We start from the raw sequence: 21,591 nt of genomic DNA, 5'->3' as shown, positions 1-21,591 counted from the left end.
TCGACAGTCGTCACCGGTGGTACTGGAATTGGCTTCGAAGGCAGTGGTCGCGGCGGTAGCGTTGCCAATGGTGGCGACGGTGGTAACACCCGCAAAGGTGATGGCGGTAACGGAGGTGCCGGAGGGTATGTATCTCCCTCACTATAACCCGATTACAACTAACACAAAGACAGAATCGCCAAACGCTCCGATTCCATCTTCTCCCTTGTAGCCCGCAAGTTCAGCCTCATCAGCGGTGGGCCTGCTATCTCTTTCGGCGGCAACTCTCGCGGCGGCGATGTCGGCGATGCTGGCAACGGCGGTAACGGTGGCAGGAACGGTGGCTCAGGCGGTGGCTCTGTTATCAACACCAAGAACTAAAGCATGGGAGATTTAGCTTAGATTACCACTGACATTTCTTTGGAGTATGATTTGTTTTATGTGGCTGTAGTGTACACAGGAGTTTCAGTTAGCTAGATTGGAACCAGTAGCACTCTTGGAATCCATTCAGTATTCAAATTACGAGTTCATATCACCGATCAGTCTAAGTGTGTAAAGATCTTTTGCTTCAAGCTCTTTAACATGATACATATCAAACACACAGATTACATATGCTTCGACAGCAAATTACAAGACCCTCTTCCTATTTAGCTTACGGACTCCAACAAATATCACGGCCTACTAAGCGATACATGTGGATCTATGTATATTCATGAATTTGGTAACATTCAATGAGGAGACATTGGATTAGTTTTCCAATCTGCAGGCAACATCCATTTGACAATTGTTAAGATAGAGAAGCAAGATGACAGTGGCTGGATTTCTTGGCGGTTTGTGGGAAAATCTCATTGTGAGCAATGTGGTCCAATTCCATGCCCGAAGTACCCTTACATAATTGACTATTTAATGCTTTAAGGCTTCCATAGAAGTATGAAAGGAATGGTTGCTAGTTTTATTACTCGCATACGCTGCTGGAGACACTCTCATCAAGACCACAGCGTCTGTATTTCAGCAATGTGCTTTCCACGTAAACGCCAGGTTCGCTATGCTACTTCGTGTGACCGATGCCTTGACGGGATCAAATGAATCTCGCGCGCAGTGGCATACATATCGCTTTTCGAGGATCTCTCGGTATCTTCGCAGGTGGTATGACTTTCACATATATTTTATATTTTGCATTCATTACATCCATATAAAGACGTGTCATTCTCGGCCTCCAGGCCCGAGTATCAATCTCAATTCCGGCGACGCATGCATTATTTTTTCCTAATCCCCCTTTGGATATGGGAACGGCCCACCAGGGATAGCGACCTTATCTTGCCAATCCAGGATTTGATTGTTGGTCTGCGGCTGAGAGCTTGGCGCATATTGTATGTACTCTAAAGGAGAGTCCTGAGATACGCTGGAAGCATCCAGAATGTGTGGCCCAAGCACGGAACCCTAAATAGAGGAGTGTGGGAGCGAGTCGTCACGGTTGGTCAAAACAACGACTCCACTTGCGCACTGCCCCTACGAGTAGATTAGTTCGCAAAAATTCGATTAATAGCCTTACTCAGCCTCAACAGCTACTACATCAGAATTCCAACAAAGTGTGTAAGAGGTTGCACTCGGTGGAGCAAACGTCTAGTATTCAAGAGCTTGTAATCAATATAGATCTATCCACTCTACTTGCATGGTGTTTATCTACTAATCAAGGATTACGCCAAAGCGTCTGAACGAGTTGTTTAAGTATCCCTAGGACGGTACACATAATCGGATATCCCATCGAGAAGCTATCTGAAGGGCGTTCAGCCCGTTACATACATAGAAGCGGCGGTGCCTACCGATTAGCGTAGCGCCAATACTAAGTACGAGAAAGGCTGGATCTCCGAGAGATCCAAACAATCAATCTTACTTTCTATCGTTTCACAACACTTGGAGCCTATATTATGTGCCTTAAGTAATAGTAGCAAAACAGTAGGCCTAAGAGGTTTCTATAACTTTCGAATCTAAGACATAGTCACGTGATGATTAAGCTACGAATATCACGTGTGCGGGCGAGCCAAGTCGAGCATACGACCACATGCGCCATCCATGCGCCAAAAGGCATAGCACAAGACAACAAAGCTACGAATTGCCTTGTATTTTCGGTACTTAATCTCGTACAATCACCATGATGATCGATCACGAAGCGCAGCCTCAACCACAAGAGCGTAGCCTATCACAGAAGCATATCCCATCATAGGGGGTCTTCTATAGCAACAATCCCACCACCTTCAACACCTTAACAGTACAATACGTTTATTTGAGCACTTAAAATATCAGTTTGTAGCATAATATCAAAACACGGCGCTGTTTTTCCAAGACCTTGCGCCCACAGATCATCTTCGAGAAACTTACTACTTGTGAGACCGTTGTTGAGTGACATAAAAGGCTAACTAGGACAGGCAGTACTCTTGGACATACTTCATCACAACATATACTCAGTCTAGGTTGCATCCCGTACGCTATTCTTCATGTGGCATACCCTTGCAGGCATGTGGGAATATGTATATAAGCAAGGGCTCGATCTAACGATGCCAACCTCTGCATAGTGAATTTACATGGAATCAAAATGGCTTAATACTTCAGCATTGGCTGGAAACAGCCCATTATGAGCGGTGGTGTCTAATTTTGCACCTGAAATACTATCACCATCAAATACATCAACCATGCCTGCCCTGCTTCTTTAGTATCATCAGATTGGCCTTCGGGTTTCTTGTCTCGTTGGTCTTGCGCTCTTCTTGAACCATCCATGGACGAAGACTAAGTTCTTAGCAGTCGAGCGTATTAGAAAGGGTTACGTTTCGAGATGTTTCTCGAGTGTTTTAGGGCCTGTTCGGTTGCGCGGTTGCGTTTTGCGTTTTTGATACCTATTCGGGTATAGCGCTATAGTAGGGGTAGATAACAAGGAGTCCTGGCTAGCGTTGCGGTTTAACTAAGCCCAATATAGATAACAAATCACGTGACTAACGTAGTAATCTAGATAGCCAATTAGAGCTAGTAAAAGCAGAAAACGCAGCGCCAAGATACAGCCGCTGCCCCCCTTGCTGCGGTTTAGAATCGCGTTTTGTCTATTCCTAATACAGCGTGATACATGGGTAAAGTAAGTACTAGACATAGCTTTTTTACTTAGTGCTACGCTAATAAAACGCAGCAAGGGTTGATGCTTGAAAAACGCGCGTTTTACCGAACAGAACAGCGTTTTTGGCTGCGGTTCAAAAACGCAGCCCAAATCGGGCTTAGTAAACCGCAACCGCAAAACGCAAACGCGCAACCGAACAGGCCCTTAGTCAGTTACAAGGAGGACATTGGCTTTACTGTAGATCGATCGGCAGAGAATGCCTGACCACCCTCCGACCGGACGAAACGCGGACCAAATGGCAACGCTACACTTACCTAGTTGACGCCCGATTCGAACTACTCAACTCAAGTCGAACAATCATTTACTGTGCTACGTAGCAGAATCGATCTATTATGTGGGCTCGCTTGAAAATGGAAGGTATAGGCTGGAGTAGAGAGTAAGAGCTATACCATACAGAGTGTAGTTCCTATAGTAATTACTGGCATACATCGGTAGGTTTCGTTAGCTCGACTTTTCAGCCAGTTAGATCTAGAATAAAATAATCTTCACTAGGGTGATATTGACAAGTTTTATTACTATACAAGCCACTACAAGAGTTACTAAGATCATTTTAAGAGCCATGTAGCGGGATTACGGGTGAGAGCAAGGGTAGAAGTAAGGATAAACTAGCATTTCTCTAACTATGATAAATCAGGTATGGTGATCTGAGGAAGAGCCGGACTATCGTTTAGCGTCTCCACAATTATAGCACAGTATAAGAGTCGTCAGGAGCTGTTCAGAATGAACAGTAAAGCAAAATTTCCACAATGTCGAAACCAAAGGTTCTTATCGTCGGTTGCGGCGCCGTGGGCTTAAGCCAGGGTTATCACCTCTCCGCCGGTGCAGACATTACCTACCTTGTGAGACCCGGTCGCAAACCAGCATTTCTAGCCCCGAAACAACTCTATGCGTACAAGACGGATACACTACACACTTTCTCGTCATACCGTGTTATCGAGTCGGTCGCCGAGGTCAAGGGTGAGATATTTGCTTTCGTTCTCGATACCTTGGACGGCCACACCGCACGCTTAGAGAATGGCGTCACAACGATCCGCTCGGTAGGCAATCTCGTCAACCAGCCACAGAACAAAGAGTGCTTTGTCATCTTCGATGCCGTCGGCTTAGATATAGAAGAACACTACGCCAGCAATCTGCGCTTGCCGAAATCTCGCCTTCTAATGGTGTCAAGCATGCTTGCGCATCAGCCTACGCCCAAGATCTCAGTCCCTGCTGCAGCAAGTAAGGATCTTGTAGCCAAGGCAGATATATTGTATTCTCCTGCGCTGCCCGGTGTAGGCCTTCTGATAGGCAACACACAACCCGCACTCGTCAAGAAAGTCGCTGCGATCTACAACGTCAATGGCGAGCTCGTTATCAGCACGATGCCTGCATTCATCAACGCCTTGTTTCAGTCAATTGCACTCCTTCATCTGGTCATTTGGAATATTGACGGCTTCGGGCCGTTCTCGCACCTCCGTTCCAACACCGAACTCTGGAGCTTACTTCTACGGGCTCAGACCGAGATTCTACGACTTCCACGCTTCGGCTGGACGGGCTGGTTGCTCTCGCTTGTAATGAGGAGCTGGGCCACGGAGAAGGCGATGACACCACCTGTGGAAGGCTCTAAGCCGCTTGTTTATCATGAGTTTAATGCGTTTCATCATGGGGGTAAAGTCTCGAGGCAGGATCTTATGATCATGGAAGAGATACTGGATGAAGGAGAGAAGTCGGGAACGAAGATGGAAGCATTGCGGGAGGTGGTGAGGCGGGTAAGAGCATTGAGGTCATGAAAGCTCGGTCGGCCAGTATGAGATAAAAATGGAGCCAAGCTGAAACAGTAGAGGGAAATTTGTAAGCTTCAATTAGCACCTTTTGCAAGAATATATGTGTATTTCCTTAAAAAGGTAGCTTCAAAATGCTTCGAAGTACCCATGGTATGTAATCTATCACGAATTAAGCGCGAACTCGGCATTGTATATAGAATATCGTATCTGAACATGGAGTTATCTTCACTAACACTTATTTATAGAATAGTAAAGATTCTGGTAACGTATAGATTATACAGGACTTTTACGCGCTATTGATATCCGAAGCTACCTTGAGCAGTTTTCGATGCTCTTTATTATTTTAGTATCATCACGACCTTCTGAGAGCTATATGCTTAGTGGTTGGTCGTTCTTGCACCGGCCTCAGCTCGTTAGCACCAGCTACGATGCAAATGCAGCTCAGCCGTAGCCACAACCGCCAAGCTGAATAATATATTTAAAGCCTCTATGGGGCCTACTAAAAGTAGATAGAAAAGTAGTTACCTATAAAAGCTCACATGTCCTTCAATTTGAGCCAAGTCCTTCAACCCCCAACCTGGCCACAGCCATCCACATCCTCGACGAGGGCGCTCTGCTGGGTATGAAGCGATGACATAGCGGAATTGGCTGCTCTGGCAGCCCTGGAAAGAGTCTTTTCCGTCGTTGGGCCTCGTGGTGCGCCATACAATTGGCAGTCGATGGGTTGAGGAGTTGCAGAAGCGCCGGCTGTAGTAGTACGTGGGGCTGCACAAGCGAGTCCGCCATGCATGCGCTGAGCTACTTAGCGCCGATGCCAGTTTTAACAAATGTATACTTATCGGCCGAACCAACTCTGCTAGCTTTCAAGGCATTTTAACTCCTTACTCTTAACTGCAAGCTTTGTCTCGTGATCTTAACTACATGTTTACGAGATTGCGAATCCAACGCCTCATCGATCCTCTAAGCGACAATGGCCATTATGGCTGAGATCCCCTCCGTAGCGACCATACTAGAATACCACTGTAAGTAATCCCAAACTATCTATTGCACGCGAAAGCTTCTATAATAAATTCTCTGACATCTTTTAGCAGGTTCACCGGGAACCTGGGGATCACGCCGCTTAGATCTATTAGGCCAGAATGTAACCCTACCAGAAGTGTGCTTCATGTGAGATATGAAAAGACAAAACAGCTTGTAATATACGGGACTTCTAAAACTAATGACTGCATGTTTCAGCTTCCTAAAGTCGGACGACTGGTGGCCAAAAAGGTGCTCGCAGGCCAACCGCAAGAAGATACTAGCGGAGTTTCACGCATCGGATATTCTTAGCAGCAAGACTTGCGCCAAGCTCAATGGGTACTGTGGTTCTTCAAGCTCTTTTTCGGGAGATGGGGACAACGCCAAGCTTGATAGGCTCAGTGCGTTCTTTCTACTTGTTCTCTACATCATTCGATAGATTAACTCATCAACTAACACTAATATCGACAGGCGTGTGGTTCAAAATTCTCACCAAGAGAGTTCTGGCGAAGGAGGAAATGCAAGAATCAGAAGATGGAAAGGACTACAAGTGGTACGAGATGAGCTTTTTCATGCGGTGGGAAAGCGCACACACCAGGAGGGTCTTATGCATTGGCGCATCACCACAAATGAGTGCTACGCTTGAGGCCATGGTCAAGGAATCTCCACCGCCGACTTTCGAGTCGCAAGACCCCCTTGCGATGCTTAAACCCCTGTTCGATGAGGTTATCAAGTTGTGTGACGAAAACATATGGGCGGTAACAACGAAGGTTCGGGATATTGAACTTGTACGCTACTTTCCCCAGTACTATACTTCAATGTAGTCACAACACTACTAACACTCATATTCCACTAGAACAGAAAAAGAAGATGCGAGTTCGATACACTGCGCAACCTAGCACGGCATACAGGACACGTCATAGAAGTCGAACAGGTAGCCATCGAGACGATGGAGCAGCTGCTCAATCTGCAGGAGAGCAACTTCAAGCATCTCAACAAACTCACAAAGACATACACGGTACAAGCGAGGGAATACCTGGCGTTCCAGTTGCAGGTGATGAAGAGCCTGAGATGGCGCGCGCAGTCCACGCATGACCGACTGGAAGAGGAGATAAATCTGGTAACCTGGACAATTCATATCGTGTATTCAGAGCTGACCCAGTCTCCGTAGGCCTACAACATGCTTGCAAGTTCAGACAACGCAGTCATGAAATCGATTACCCTTCTCACGATGATATTCCTACCAGCGACTTTCATATCCGTAAGCAACGCGGAAAAGGTGTGGACTAAGTCACCCAAGGCACTTACTTACTCATGCTTTAGGCGCTTTTCAGCACAACATTCTTCTCATTCGAAGAGAACGGATGGCAGTTTTCCCCCAAGTTCTGGATCTACTGGGTCGTTGTTATTCCTTTGACCATCACTGTAGTGTTGGGCTGGTGGAGGTGGATTGGTGGATCATATGAGGGTCTCCGGGGGCGGTTCCTGCACACCAAGGATCCTAAAAGTCCTCTTTAGTGATGGTCGATGCATCATTTTATTGCAGGGAATGTTTTATAGGTCTTCCGAATTAGTTGAAATGTTGAAATATGAGATGAATAATCACGCCCATTTCCCCCTCAACTACACTGATCGACAATTCCTGTTGACACCGAAAAGAGCACCGCTAAACCCCCCTTTCCAAATTAACCTCATTTTCTGTCTAGCACTGAATCAGATACCATGGTTACAACTTCTGCCGAGCTTGTACTGTGTTGTTCTTCTGGCACGTCAGGCGACCACCTGTGTGCATCACCCAACCGATCTGCTGTGAGACCCGCCGAACCCGGGTTACGCATGCCGGACTCGAGTTGTTTTTGATAGCTTACTTGTCTCAACCTTTGGGCCTCTCTCGGCGTAAGGTGTAGATAAACCTCAACACCAATAGCATGCAGCTCAAGAGAGAGCCATAGTGCCATGCCAAATTCTGCATTAAATGCTGCGCCCATATTCGCTGCGTCTCCTACCCCAAAGGTCGCTGCCACGGCTGATACTGCATCGGGATCCGTACCATCAACGTAAGCAGCACATGCTGGATACGAATTCGCAAGATCAATGTCAGGGGTGATGGTTGCGGCGATCCTTGCGCATGTCCAGACGACGTAGTATCCTTGCTTTGCAGTTACTTGAGCCGAAATGATGAGAATAATGCGGAGAGTGACAATGGCACCCGCGTAGAACCATCCCCTAAGCATCCATGCCCCGATGCTGTTCGATTTGCAAACGCTTTACGTTGATATAGCTGATAATGAAGCAGGCCAGCGTACTTAGGCCTAGAACGCCGAGAGCGCTCTGCACTTCTAGGCCGCCGCCGAACGCGTGTCGCATTATCATGAACGCTCCTGCAAGGCTGACCAGGAACAGGAGAAGTGCAGCATATCCGCCAATGCGATGTACGATTATCCAGCGGTGACGAATAAATGGTGTAAACTGTGCAACAGCAATCAAACTAGCGGGAAGAATACCTCCCAGATGAAGCAAGATGCCGACCTTGTATTGTGTGAAGTTGAGGTAGTAATAGCATTCTCCTGGGGCTGCGCTGTTTCCACTCTCGCTCGGTCCATCGGCCGGGCAGAAGTTGTGCGAAAAGTTAAGGTAGGAAAAACGTGCTAGGACGACTGAGGCAAAGGAATTAGCTCGGGAGAGGCGGCTCGAAGATGGAAAACCTTACAGTCAGTAAGTGCTCCACCGAAGATTATGTACAACCAAAAGTTGTAGACTTTGGTAAAGCCAAGTGGGTTCACGACTCTTCGGGCGAAAGCGCTAGTTGAAGGTGGCTGGGCGATCATGATGCTTTCTTGATGGGTAAATAAGATGGATATATTTTATTTGTTCTTTTAGGTTGAAGAGGTGTTCAGTAATGATTATCGTATGCTGTAACATGATGTTTCCTTGCCAAAGCTGCCACATCTTTATACAACTCTCGACTGTTCTATCCTATGCCTTGTTGAGATGATTTTGCGCTTATGGCTAAAACTTCTGATTGTAACATTGAGGGTTTCCAACACAGCCTTGGGGCGGTGGACCAGTAGACAACAGAAGTGCGATTCGTGTGATAGCACTGAAACTCGATCACAGAGCCAAAATTGATCGTAGCACTCAGAAGAAGCAGTGCAATGGAATGCTGCCAAGCAGGGAAATGGTTGAACTGCGCTCTTAGCGATGTACTTGACGTACACATGGACAGACATTGATATAGTGCGATATAGTACGATATAATGTAAGTAGCGCTACAAATAGATACGCCGATACTACTCAGGTGATAACACATCTACTAGACCAACGCGGCGTAAGTCGCAGAGCTATGTAGGAAGATAATGTTACAAGTAACAAGAAAGATTCTCTCTTTAACAAGTGACGAGATAGCTGAAGGCCTATGGACGTCCACGTCAGAAGGTAATAATCACCGCGGGGCGAGGATCACGTAATTAATATTACGCTAAGATAACTATTAGGCGCTAGCATATAATAGCAGCAATCCTTTAATAGCAGCTATTAGAGACATTAGGCTAAGAGGAAGAAAGTCGTGATAGTAGTGATAGTAGGACAGGAAGCAATAAGGATATAAGGATAGATAGATTTCATTTTTTACTCTCGTTGTAGCTAACTTAAATAACACTTTCTTACTAGTTACTTTACTTTATAAGATTGTTATATAGTTATTAGTCTATAGTAATATAGATTAGTATTTGTTAAAACACTAGTTAACTATATCTATAACTCTTTTCTACTACGAATCGCTAGACAACTCTCACGGAGCTAGTTTCTATTCCTACTCGCCCTCACCCGGACCGAGCCAGAGAAGTATTAGCATCCAACCCCGTGTAACAGATAAGGGAAGCTTGAGGGATATGTATTGTTTTTTGTTATATGTTTCGTTACCTCCATTAAAAATTTGCGGCAGCGAGGGTTTGAATAACGAAGTAGACTATAGATAGCAGCAAGCGAGTGAAGTATCTGGAATTAAATGGAGGAGTAAGAAATAGTCTAAAAGGCTTTGTATAGTAAAGCTAAGATAACTCCTAGCGAGACTAATTAACGCGTAATATAACGGAGTAGGCTATATCACCCTTTGGGAAAATAGGGTCGCTATGACGCTTTAGCTGCAGCCGGTGCTGCTTCTAAGGCTCTGGCTAGTCGTCAGACATCTTCAGCGGCCTTTTGCGTGCAATTTGATGCTCTGATTCCAAGAATTGAGATACTCGCTGTTGTCATGTTTTCTTTCGGAGGAATAAAGCACTTTGTGTCGAAACGCCGGAATGATTTAGCAAACCAAGCCTAGGTATACCTGTGTCTGAAAACTCTCCGTCAGATATCGTTGTGAAAGCGAGAAGTCAGACTGAATAATGCAAAGTTGTGCACCCCGCTCGCTAGTGCTTATTTATGATACATAACCGTGATCGGCGCGAGCCTTGAGTGGTTGCTAGTTCTCTAAACTTCTGCCTGCCAGGGTGGGCAAGGAATTTGAAAGGCACCCCCGCAGTACCCGCCCGTCTCGTCCTAGTTTATGTATTGTGGCACGATACGTGATGGAGCTCAAAAGATCAGAGGGGCGACCCGCGATCGAGTAGATAGAAATAAGCTGATATTTAATCGCTGCAAAGGATTGATTGGAGAAGGTGTCTTTCTCCGTACGAAAGAAAATCTCAATATATGTCGTAAGGTAGTCGCGTGATACTACACCACAGTATGGATATTCTTTTCAGCCGAAATTGGAGTTGAGGGCCTATCTCCATCCAACCGAACGGTGCGTTCGGAGGGTTCATCGCCGTCGACAACTGAACGTCCGAAACCGTAGAGATTACGCACAAAGTACATAATGCGCCGGGTGTACCCATATCGGGTAGTTTTGCGATCACACTATCTATAAATTGGGCTTTTTAATTCATTCTAGGACTTGGATATTCACCGGGATAATCAATCACTCTGTAGCCATAGCAATCTTTGTGCCCACCTCATTAGTAAGTCTTTTCGTCGTAACCTCATTAATATGAAGCTCACCTGCCAAGGCTTTATACATCATTTACAAAGTATTCTACAATCTCTTCTTGCATCCATTGCAGCTATATCCCGGCCCACTGCTGGCTCGTTCCACGAATCTTGTATATAACAAGCACATCGCAGCTGGAGACGTACACATATGGATCAGACAACTCCACGAGAAATATGGACCATTTGTACGCATTGCGCCAGATGAAATCACATGCGTCGATGCTCAGGCATGGAAAGACGTCTACGGATTTAAAAGAGAAATGGTCAAAGAGGAAAGATTTTACGGCAAAGATACTATGAACCCAAATGCACCAGGAATTGTACGGGCAAACGACGATCAGCACACAAAGATCTGCAAGGTTTTAGTCATGCGTTTAGTGATAAGGCGTTGCATCAACAACAACTGATGATCAAGACGTACGCAGACATGCTTTGTAGCAAGCTCAGTGTACTGTCAGCCAAGGGTGAGAAGGTTGACATGGTCAAATGGTTGAACTACACGACTTTCAACATCATGGCCGACATGACATTTGGCGAGTCTATGGAATTGCTAGATGGCTCTCCAAACAGCAACTGGGTCGACATGCTGTTCGAATTGCTGCAGTTTGTAGCCTATAGGCGTGTGATAGCCCATTGGCCAAGCCTCGCGGTCATCGGCCAAGCTCTAGTAGTAAGGCTAAAACATGCTCACATGCTATTTCTGTGTAAATTAACCGGCTCGTCCTGCCAATTAGATGCGTCAACATCTCAAAGAACGAATCAGTAAGCACCAACAATTCACTAATGAGCGCATCTACAAGCGTCTAGCGCGCAAGGCTGAAAAGCCCGATATGTGGTCCTTTGTCGAGGACAAGGTTGGCAAAAAGGAAGATGCTCTTCACAAGAACGAGATTGCCTCTACCGCTGCAAATTTCATGGTTGCCGGTACAGAAACTACCGCGACCACACTCGCTGGTTTACTCTACCTTTTTTCCAAGAACCCTGACAAGAAGAAGCGCCTTCAGGATGAGGTGTGCAACACCTTCTCATCGACTGAAGAAATGACCCTGCAGAAACTCGCGCGCTTGCCGTATCTCAATGCATGCATTGAGATAGGGACTGCGGTATTATCCACCAGTCGGCAACGGCCTTCCGAGGCTAGCCGTCGTGGACAGTGTCCAAGTCTCTGGTCGATATCTTCCAAAGGGCGTAAGTAGAATGTTTTTTTAGGACTTTGCAAAAGTGAATTCTTAACCATTGCCGTTTTTCTGTACTTAGGCCATCGTGACTATACCCCAATGGGCTGTGTACCGCAACTCGGTCGATTTTCACCGCGCAGACGAGTTTCTGCCCGAGCGCTGGATGCCAGAGGGCCAGGCTGAGTTTGGCAGCGACCGCAAGGATGTGCTTCAGCCCTTTTCATATGGACCACGGAATTGCCTTGGCAAGAAGTATGTATCTCCCCTTCTCGCTTTTGCAGAGAACATGTCTAGATAGATGTGTACTAATGTTGTCCAACAGCTTTGCTTACCATGAAATACGCGTCTTGCTTACTGTGATGTTGTTTTACTTTGATTTTGAGCTTTGCTCCGAATCCAACGGGTGGGTCGATCAAAAGATTTTTACTTTGTGGATTAAGCCTCCGCTATGGATGAAGCTAAAATCCCGTGCAATATAACAATCTCCTGGATTGATTAGCGTATTAATACGCTAGACAAAGATGGTGTAATGTAAACAATACCACAAGAGTAATTATAAGTAAACTTAAAGAGCTTCCTAGAAACCGTAATCAAGAGTTTTGGCATTGACAGCAAGACAGCCGCACTTTTGTAGATACCTTCTGGAGTCGTCTTAATAGTTCCTATCCTCACATCAACACAGCTGGCTGGGGAGTACAATCAGCGAGGCGTCCAAATCCATCGCACTCGTCCTGGCCGGTGGTGGTGCTGTGCGGTGACATATGTGTGTTCATTGTCTTCTGGCAGACCTGCTACGTCTTGGAGAACAAGCCGCCGCGGAAAGTTAGAAGAGAGCAACACGGACATTACAGAGAACGAAGCCGGGTTCGTGGACAAGACCGATGATCAAAAAAAAAGCATTCCAGTATCAATTGTAGATGTATACGAAAACTTCGATTTCAACTAGCGGGAGCAGCCTCAAGGATATTACCATAGCCCCCAACAGCGCGCTGATCGCCTATTGCCAGGTTCAGAAAGTATGAGTAGCTTGGGTTACTCATTATTGTACGTCGCCCGATTGGTTGAGGATATCAAAACCTTCAGAGTCGTTGTTACCCGCATTGTTGTTGTTGACCCCATTATTGTTCAGAACATTTCTGCTGTTCGGATTATGAGCGTTGTTGTTGTTGTTGTTGATTCTGGAGGTTTTGTATTCATCATCCGTAACTTCTTTGGTTCCTTGAAGTTCAGGCGGGGCAGGTTCTTCGGTTACTTGTTTACCATACGGCTCGGCATCTCCTGGCTTCTCAAGATGCCAGAGATGCCATTGTACGTCGGGTGGCGTTTTCTCGTCGCTTCCTCTATCGAGCTGAAAACTGCATGCCAGCAGGCCCAGCTCGCCTCTGGTAGTGTCGAGGCGTCGAGTATCAGCTAATATCATAACTTCGCTAAAACTATTCTCGCGTGGCACGGGCTTGAACTGGTAAAGAGGGTAACTGTCTCGATCAAAGGATTGTTGTCCTCCATTTCTATCCATGTCGCTCACAATCACACCATATCGCGGCGCTGCATAGTCGTAGCGGGTTTGATTGCCCGAGCGGATTGTCTTGGAGAATGTGAACATGAATATGGCTTTTCCAGAAGGATCCGGTCTTCCAGAATAACCCAGTTGAATACTGGTCGCATTAGCCATGGATGATTGATGCGACGCGAGGTATGAAGGGATTTCCCTGAGATTTCTCCTCGTAACCTTGAAATCACCAATGAAACAACCAGGCGGGTTGATCTTTTTTCTCTGGAAGTTTTCCTCTGAAGTATTCAACGTCACGTTGCCGCAAGTAACATAACACCATTGTTTACCCTGTACACCAACCAAATTTGGGGGGAGTGTGTGAATGGGATGAGGAGGATATGGATTAATGGGAAGGGAAGCGTGATCAAGGTAGGCGGGTGGGCGTTCTGGCACAGCAGGATTCTGCGGTTGTCCACCCCTATTGCCGATCATAGGTAGTTGGGGTCGATCTGGCAGCTTCTGGCCCCTTCCAATTGGAATTTGACCGCCTCCTCTCTGCATAATGAATAGATGATACTGGGATGAGTCCTCTAGATGCTGCTCAGTCAAAATGTTGGCAAGAAATGGTGGACAAGTGGTGGAGGACTGAGTGTTGTTCGGGGTGGAGGAGCAGAATATAGCGTGCTGTTGGATGAAGCAGAGTTGGAGTAGATACTTAGCTACTACCAAGCAAGCGACCAATCGTGCGTGTGACAATCAGCCAGCCACATTGAGCACTTTCAGTAAGACCCCGCTTTCGCATACACGAGGTATGCTATTGAAAGAAGAAGATTAGTAGAAGATGGCAACCACTAGGTAAACGACTCACAGGCCGTGGTACAATCAGCCAGCCACATTGAGCACTTTCAGTAAGACCCCGCTCACACGCATACACGAGGTATGCTGTTAGAGAGTTTAAGAAGATAGCTGCTATCAGGCACATTGGACGCCTTCAATAAAATCTAGATCATATGTGCACGAATGCAGAGCTACGTCGTGCCATGTCGCCTTTCTCCGAGCTGACCACGGCCTAAGCCAGAGTGGTGACGTATACAAGAGGGCCAAGAGTTCACCAAGCATTGGCGTCGTTTTATGCTACAGCTACCAGTCTAAGCCTCAGATTTTGGCCATGAGACAGTCACGAACAATCGAGCTTCGTTTTATAGCTGGCGTTTAAACACTTTTTGTGCACAAGCACTTTTTAAAACGACCATCACCTGAGATTGCACGTCTACGATCATGCTTGCATCAGACCATCTACGCAGTTGCAAGTAGTTTAATGATATCGAGTCTACTGTAAGCGCTGGTGAATAGTTCCTAGTTCACATCATATACACATCGAAATCGAACCCAAGCCAAAATTTCCAATGTCTGCACGCACCCTTAAGGGAGGCCCGTTTTCTCTGGGAAATGTGATAGTTATTGCCTTCTTGTCGACCTCTTGCGAAACTCCAGCCAGCATGTAATCATTCGAGTCTCCCAAGCCTCGTTGCTCGACAGTGTCGATTCGGAATTGCAAATCTTGCAAGTGATACTGAAACGGGCCCTGTCGAGTATTCAAAACCTCGGCTGCAACGTCTATTGTGGACTGCGCAGACATGAGCATAGCAGTCGGTGTGTTTTTGGGCTCAAATCGTGGCCAGGGCACCTTGAGATAGAGTCTTGTGGATTGAAGCTCCGGCGGACATTGATTGCGTCGACGTCCAAAAACGTCGTCTTGATAATCACGAAAGCCAGTGGTTTGATCGGAAAATTGCCAGCAGAGACGTACGCTATCGCCGCCCTTGATTGGTTCACCTGGTGTGCCACCGCTGGTCTTTTCGATTCGCCAATATTGATACTCATCTCGATCGGACATTCCAGGAATGAAGGCTCCTTGAGCATTTCGGAATACAACCATATGACTTGCTGGTGGTACTACTGGTTCTGCTGGTGCTGAATCTTTGGCTATGCTGTCGGATTGCGTTGGCGGTATGTAGCCCGGGTCCTGGAAAGGTACAGTGCGAAGAATCACGCGAGATCTGTGCTTTAGCTCGTATGGCATGCCATTGTTGAACTGAAAACACTGAATTAGTCCCGATTGCACTTGCTTGCGAATGATTGCACGTGGTGTATATACTCACTTCGTCTCCGAAGGGAGCCACCAGGCTCCATTGCGTTGCTGCCTACCAATGCGTCAACCAGAGTAGCCAAGTGGAAGCGTGGATCTTGACTTACGAACTCTGCATTATAGATCGATCCAAAAGGCGCAGTGCCCACTTGGAAGTTCTGAAAGCCATGCAGACAAGGTGCACGGAAAGTGGTAGGGTGAAATATGACAATATCTGTCGTGTAGTCTACACGAGCCCAGGGGCTTTCTTCAGTCTTCTGGGTGATTCCATTGAGTCTCGGTGTGGTCGAAGACTTTGTGTCGAAACCTAGGTAGAACAAGGCATCTCCTGGGTTTTCCACTGAAAGGCTGTTCGTGGGAGTCTGCACCTTGAATCTCACGTTTACAGCCATTGAGGAGTCTAGACGTACGTACTTGTTCAATGCCGGCAGTGCCTGTACGAACCAGCTCTGGGCGCTTTCGTACCCAGGCATTTCGCTGACCATGTCTATCATAGTGGAGAGGCGTTCTCGATTGATCACTCGCCACAGGTATGGTGACGCTGCTGTTGGAGCCCAGGCGGCGGGATTGTTGGCCAAGATTGTGTCGCCACCGACGGCTTCAAAGACATTGATTTCCTGAGTGTTTGACTTTTCGGTTGATTTATCATTCGCTACAGCAAATCAGTCATTTGGCTACCAGATTTTGTAACGATCACAGTTAGGTTCATACTCTTGACTTTCTCTTCATCGTGCTTTGCAGAAACCTAATCCCAACAACAAGTCAGCAGATGAATGGTTAGCGGAAGTCTGGGGAGATGCATACACCGCCATAGGGGGTCTGGACACTAGCGCCCACAGAAACCTTCATCTGTTCCTTGTGCTGTTCTGTGTCGGTATCTTTGTCCGTTTTGATTCGTTTGGTAGACAAAAGTCGTGCTCCTAGCGTTAGCTCTTGGCAGAATAATCTAGGCATTCAATCAGCGGAGTTTAAACCGCAAAGTGGATGTTGCAACTTACTGGCCGTATTGATCGTGAATAGCACGGACTGCGTCGATGCTCTTCTGATTTTTGGCCTTGTCGAGCAGCGTGACAAATTCTGGCGAAGGTTCGAGATCTTCCGCTCTCAAGAAGATATCGCATCGCGGATACAGGTATCGGGCAACAAGGGTTTGTGTAATGCTGGCCTTGCTTTCAGAGCTTTTTTTCTCGTTACTGGTAGCATATCCAGCACTTAAACCGACCGTAACGCCATACGCACCGCCCGCTGCGGCCAGCTCCGTTGACTGACTACTGAAATCGGATTTGGCTAGCGATATCGCGAGGCTGTCCTGACAGGCAGTAATTTCAATGCGTGAATCGTCATTGACTCGGAAGTTAGGTATGCCTCTAAGAGGTTTTGATTCGACAGGCGCCGCAATGATCGCCCGTTGCACTCCCTCTGGTACATCAGACTTTTGCTGCTGCAGCTCGTCGAATCGTTTCCTATCCGCTTCCGTGTGCTCAAAAAGCGACTTCTCAAAGTCGGCATTCTGAGCTTCAGCGAGTTTCTGCGCAGCCTCATCAATGACGAAAGTAGGTATCTGCGCTACGGGCTCTGCGTCAACCTTACATCGCAGTCTAAAAGCTGCTCGGGGTGCGCGAGCAATCTGACCAGTGCGTCGATCTATTTTCCAGCCATAGAAGACGGCACAGTTTCGGAGTATAATGCCCCATTGCTCTTCGGTGAGAGTTCCAGCCGTGATCACGTTCTTCTCGCCGGCGTTCATCTGGCTGGCATTATTGACGTTATTGTAAGGGTCCACGTAATTATTGCCAGCGGCGTTTGCCTTGTCGGCAGCAATAAGACTAATGGGTGTCGCCACAGTCGGGTTTGCCGCGACATTTGGCAAGTTGGTCGTGTCGGAGCCTGTGGGACCACTGAAGCCAAAGCCAGAGCCAGCGCCAGAGCCAGAATCTCCTGTGGCGCCGAGAGGCCCAGAACCAGGCATTATCCTGTTCGATGCTGGGCCAGTTGCATTTGAGAAATCCATTCCTGCAGTTGCGACTCTTGCAGGAGATCGATAGTAAATCGCGAGCTTTGGCACCTGTGCTTTGATTTGTTTCACCGGAGCTTCCTTTTCGAGCTCGACTTCCCCATCTTTGTTCGACGCCTTACCAACTGTTCCATCATGCTGTTCAGTATCGCCCGGCTTCGCTTTGTTGGGCTTCTCTGCATCTCCTAATGCCTTTTCTACTTGTTCTTTGGCAGCGGCATCAGCACCAGGCTTTGGCTCCTCTTTGGGCTCCGAGGTCGCTGTCTTCTGTGCATGCTTATTTTCACCCAGAGGCTCAACTTCATCGTGCTCATCGAGTGCGATATATTCATCAAGACTGATGGTCTCATCGGTGACCGCAGTTCCATCAGAAGTACAGAAGCGATGGATGCGGCTGAACGAACTCATGCCTGACTTGTGAATTAGTGCCTGCATACGAAGCCTAAAGGTGACACGAAAAGCTCACCCGGGGCAAGTTTGCGCAGTTGTCCAAGCGAAATATCGCCGGCATACTTGTCTGGCGCTTGAGAGAGTATGGTCTTGTTCAATGACTGAGAGAGTATGGAGCCCAAGGACTCGACAAACTGGTCGCCAGTCCGCCAGAGGTACACATTGATGGCGTATCGGCCACTTTCGAGAGTGGCATTTCGAGGTCTGACCGCCGGTGCAGGTTTCTTGACCGCTTGGCCACCTGTTGTGGGCATCTTCTGCGAGCCTTGTGCAGTGGCCCCTTCTCTGGGTCTGAGGATGGCACCACTTCTGGCTTTGGTCGATGCCGGGCCCTCATATTTGGCCTGAAGGACAGCACCACTCCTAGGTTTTGTTTCTGGCTGCTCATGGCCGGCAATGGCACCTGCAGGTTTTCGATTCATATTTGGACTTGAGATGCAAATCAACTGTGATGTGAAATTGATGGGTGAAGTCGCGGTACTATGGAGCGCACTCGTCGACTAACAGGCCGAGGCTCGCGTCGGCCACAATGGTTGAAAAAGGCAGAAAGACATGGCGCTTATCCCAAACGTGCCTTTGCGCCCAATCCATGCTCGGTAGGAGTTGGATCTTTGACGCCTCGACTGCCACTCGCGCACTCCGGCCTTTGTGGCTACCTGAGATGGAAGCCAAACAGACTCTAGGCCACCACCACCATGCCGGGTGAGGTCGTCCGCTAAGAGCGTGGTGTTCTTGGGTATGACCAATCACATAGCCGCCCGCACTTCACCTTACCTCTTTTAGACACATTAGTAACGCACCAGCGTTGGTGCATTTCCTTATATAGTTGCTCCTTTTGTTCGTGTGGCAGACGCCTTACTGTATTCTTGTGCAAGATGTGGTAGGGAAATGCATGCGAGCATCCAAGCTGAGATACAGCACATCAGCAGTAGTAGGGACGGGAAATAATGGCAAGCCTAAGTCACCATCTTGGTGGCTAGTCAGGGATGCCTCGTGCCCGTTCATACAGGACAAAACATCATCTTCCTCTACCACTCCTCCCCATCGCATCCTCCCAACATACCCGCAGGCCATCATGTCTCTCCTGCTGGCTCCCTACAATGATTCAATGCGCCTGGGCATGGGCTTCAATTCGTACACACAAACTCTCTGTATCGACAAAGCCGTCGACGTCCAGCGACCCAAGTCGGTACGCGCTGAGAACCCGTCTCAGGTGGTCACATATTCTTCCAAAATCGTCGAGCACCTCTCCGAAGTCGTCAGTTCGCTCAATGTTTCTCACTGCTTGTCCATTCGGAAAGGCACCGTGGAAATTGCCGGCAATGGAGACAATATCAACGAGGACAAAATCAAGTCCTCCGATTTGAATGCCGTTGTTTCTGTCAAAGTAAGGCTCACGCACTTTGTCACCTCTAGACTGCCAGACTGATTGACTTTTCAAGGTCGTGAATCAAACCGTTGTGGCTGAGGATGACGCTCAGTTCCGCCCTATGGGGGGCGTAATTCCAGGCACGCAGCGATTTAACGATAGCTTTGGCGATTGCTATGTTTCTGGTACGATTAATGTCTCTGCATCACGGCCATGGTCCATACTAATGTCTGTCAGGTTTCATTACTGGAGGCGAATTCAACGGCATCATCTCCATGCGAGTGTTGGATCGATCAAAGGTTGCCAACGTTACGACAGGGTAAGCTTCTTCGCGTCAGAGCTCGTGCGTCTGGATCGACTGATATCTACTAGCATCAAGAGAGGCTTGCGATCTGCAAAGGGTGCCACCGAGTTCACTCTTGACATGGACTCCTCTTCTTCCCAAAGTATCAATTCAGAGCTTCTGAAAGATACCGAAACCACAATCACTGTCTCATGGATGGGAGGTGGACAGGTGAAGGCTCGTACGTACTTGTCTTGACTTCCTCGCTCTCCTAGTACTGCTAATTCTTCTCTAGCTCAAACACCATGGACCATGGAAGCTGTCTATGCTGCAGCTGACGCGTTTCCGCTACTAGTTTCCAAGTGTCCACAAAAGACCTGGTGGGTAATACAGCTAGCTTCGGCCTCACTGCGCTAATATGCCACTTGTAGGGCGATTCTTACCAAATACAAGGCCAATCGTAGCTTCGTCGACTATAGCCGGGCCATATCTTTCTCACCATTAGAATATGATCTGGTGGCTGACTTTACGTCGTCGCTGTTCGATAACTACATGGAATACAAGCAACTCATCAAGAGCGTTCAGGACATGATGATCAACCCGCAAAATTACAAAAGACGTTCACAAATTTCGAAAAACTACGACGATTTCCTCACTCTTGATGTAGATGTTTTGGTTGCTGTGCGTAGCGCGTTCCGCATCGAAATGAACAAGATTGTACAGACTGTCGATATTCTGTCAAAAGACCCCCATGTGCTTAAAACGAGTGGAAAATTGACCGCCGAGCCAACAAACGAAAGCGTGCTCAAAATCATTCGCAAAGCTACAGGGAAGGTGTCGCAGCAGCAAAAAGACGCATTTTGGAGATACGAGAAAGTGCAAGCTCCAGTCGACGTCTCCCCGCCACCGCCCGGTCGCTATCAGTGGGTGTTGGTAAGCTTCTCTGACAGACTCAAAGTCGATGCCGGATATGCATCGAAGAGCTCTGATGCCTCAGACCACAAGGCCAGACCATACAATGCGTGGGTACAAAGCAATGATGACGTCTTCAATGAGAATTCAAAGCCACTAGCGGTGGATGGAAGCACATCGAGTGGGTTCGGCACCGCGTGGATTGCAAATTTTGAAGCAGGCCTCCCAGCTGATTTCCAGGATGGCGATGGGTCGTGGGAGTGGGGATGGGTAGAGGAGAGTGAAAGAACGCAGGCCAAGTCTGTTCAAGCCGCTCGGAGTGATTCGGACTCAGTGCAGACTGGCGATGGTTCTCGCACTCCTTCCTCAACTGTACTGCATCAGTCGCAGACCAAGGAGGCCCATGGGTCGACAATATCAGTGGAGAACGGACAAGGTATGCAAGAATACTCAATTAGTGCTCAACAAGACTCCAGCGCGCAGCAAGACTCAACCCAGGCGGCAAATGCAACTGCCGCAGGAGCCGGCTCTCCGCCGTCACTGAACACGGAGCAATACATGTATAACCCCGCATTGTCCTACTATGCGGGTCCGTGGGCGCCGCCGCCTCCTGGTTTCTATCCTGCGCACCGGGTTCAAGGGCCTCAACAACCCCCTACTAATCAGCCGTCCACAAACAACGTATCCACCGCCGCTCAGCAAGATTCAGCTTCTGCTCATGCGGCGGTGAATGCTCCACGTAATGATAAACCGAGCGCTGAAGCCAAACAGCCTGACCCAGATCAGAGTGC

The 21,591-nt window shown here is 47.7% G+C and overlaps 8 protein-coding genes across 8 annotated transcripts; 5 read left to right on the top strand and 3 right to left on the bottom strand.

Moving 5' to 3' along the window:
• Nucleotides 1-42: 42 nt before the first annotated feature.
• On the top strand, nt 43-360 carry COCCADRAFT_9504 (uncharacterized protein; the record flags this gene model as incomplete). The annotated part of the gene is made up of 2 exons (XM_007719448.1): nt 43-125; nt 174-360. Coding segments are annotated over 2 exons (270 nt in total), but the record flags the coding sequence as incomplete, so codon positions are not given.
• Nucleotides 361-3,888: 3,528 nt separating this feature from the next.
• On the top strand, nt 3,889-5,177 carry COCCADRAFT_30607 (uncharacterized protein; the record flags this gene model as incomplete). Its single annotated transcript, XM_007719447.1, has 3 exons — nt 3,889-4,890; nt 5,026-5,055; nt 5,151-5,177. 3 exons carry the CDS (start codon nt 3,889-3,891, stop codon nt 5,175-5,177), a joined length of 1,059 nt encoding a protein of 352 aa, XP_007717637.1.
• Nucleotides 5,178-6,440: 1,263 nt separating this feature from the next.
• COCCADRAFT_110120 (uncharacterized protein) lies at nt 6,441-7,440 on the top strand (the record flags this gene model as incomplete). Its single annotated transcript, XM_007719446.1, has 4 exons — nt 6,441-6,710; nt 6,779-7,042; nt 7,094-7,183; nt 7,246-7,440. The coding sequence occupies 4 exons, from the start codon at nt 6,441-6,443 to the stop codon at nt 7,438-7,440; spliced, it is 819 nt and encodes a 272-aa protein (XP_007717636.1).
• Nucleotides 7,441-7,613: 173 nt separating this feature from the next.
• COCCADRAFT_41358 (uncharacterized protein) lies at nt 7,614-8,750 on the bottom strand (the record flags this gene model as incomplete). The annotated part of the gene is made up of 3 exons (XM_007719445.1): nt 7,614-8,086; nt 8,187-8,579; nt 8,633-8,750. The coding sequence occupies 3 exons, from the start codon at nt 8,748-8,750 to the stop codon at nt 7,614-7,616; spliced, it is 984 nt and encodes a 327-aa protein (XP_007717635.1).
• Nucleotides 8,751-10,780: 2,030 nt separating this feature from the next.
• On the top strand, nt 10,781-12,610 carry COCCADRAFT_41357 (uncharacterized protein; the record flags this gene model as incomplete). Its single annotated transcript, XM_007719444.1, has 6 exons — nt 10,781-10,804; nt 10,971-11,273; nt 11,339-11,563; nt 11,688-12,056; nt 12,211-12,383; nt 12,454-12,610. The coding sequence occupies 6 exons, from the start codon at nt 10,781-10,783 to the stop codon at nt 12,608-12,610; spliced, it is 1,251 nt and encodes a 416-aa protein (XP_007717634.1).
• A 560-nt stretch (nt 12,611-13,170) lies between these two features.
• On the bottom strand, nt 13,171-14,184 carry COCCADRAFT_30603 (uncharacterized protein; the record flags this gene model as incomplete). Its single annotated transcript, XM_007719443.1, has 1 exon — nt 13,171-14,184. One exon carries the CDS (start codon nt 14,182-14,184, stop codon nt 13,171-13,173), a length of 1,014 nt encoding a protein of 337 aa, XP_007717633.1.
• A 916-nt stretch (nt 14,185-15,100) lies between these two features.
• COCCADRAFT_64920 (uncharacterized protein) lies at nt 15,101-17,150 on the bottom strand (the record flags this gene model as incomplete). The annotated part of the gene is made up of 6 exons (XM_007719442.1): nt 15,101-15,694; nt 15,786-15,827; nt 15,880-16,424; nt 16,484-16,517; nt 16,577-16,718; nt 16,771-17,150. Coding segments are annotated over 6 exons (1,737 nt in total), but the record flags the coding sequence as incomplete, so codon positions are not given.
• A 2,161-nt stretch (nt 17,151-19,311) lies between these two features.
• COCCADRAFT_64781 (uncharacterized protein) lies at nt 19,312-20,719 on the top strand (the record flags this gene model as incomplete). Its single annotated transcript, XM_007719441.1, has 6 exons — nt 19,312-19,623; nt 19,679-19,790; nt 19,843-19,924; nt 19,978-20,129; nt 20,184-20,268; nt 20,320-20,719. Coding segments are annotated over 6 exons (1,143 nt in total), but the record flags the coding sequence as incomplete, so codon positions are not given.
• Between the last annotated feature and the right edge of the window lie 872 nt (nt 20,720-21,591).

This window comes from Bipolaris zeicola (assembly GCF_000523435.1).
Source record: "Bipolaris zeicola 26-R-13 unplaced genomic scaffold scaffold_310, whole genome shotgun sequence".
NCBI classification, from domain to species: Eukaryota; Fungi; Ascomycota; class Dothideomycetes; order Pleosporales; family Pleosporaceae; genus Bipolaris; species Bipolaris zeicola.
Note: the sequence above shows the minus strand (reverse complement) of the source record. Positions and strands in the feature narration are given on the sequence as shown.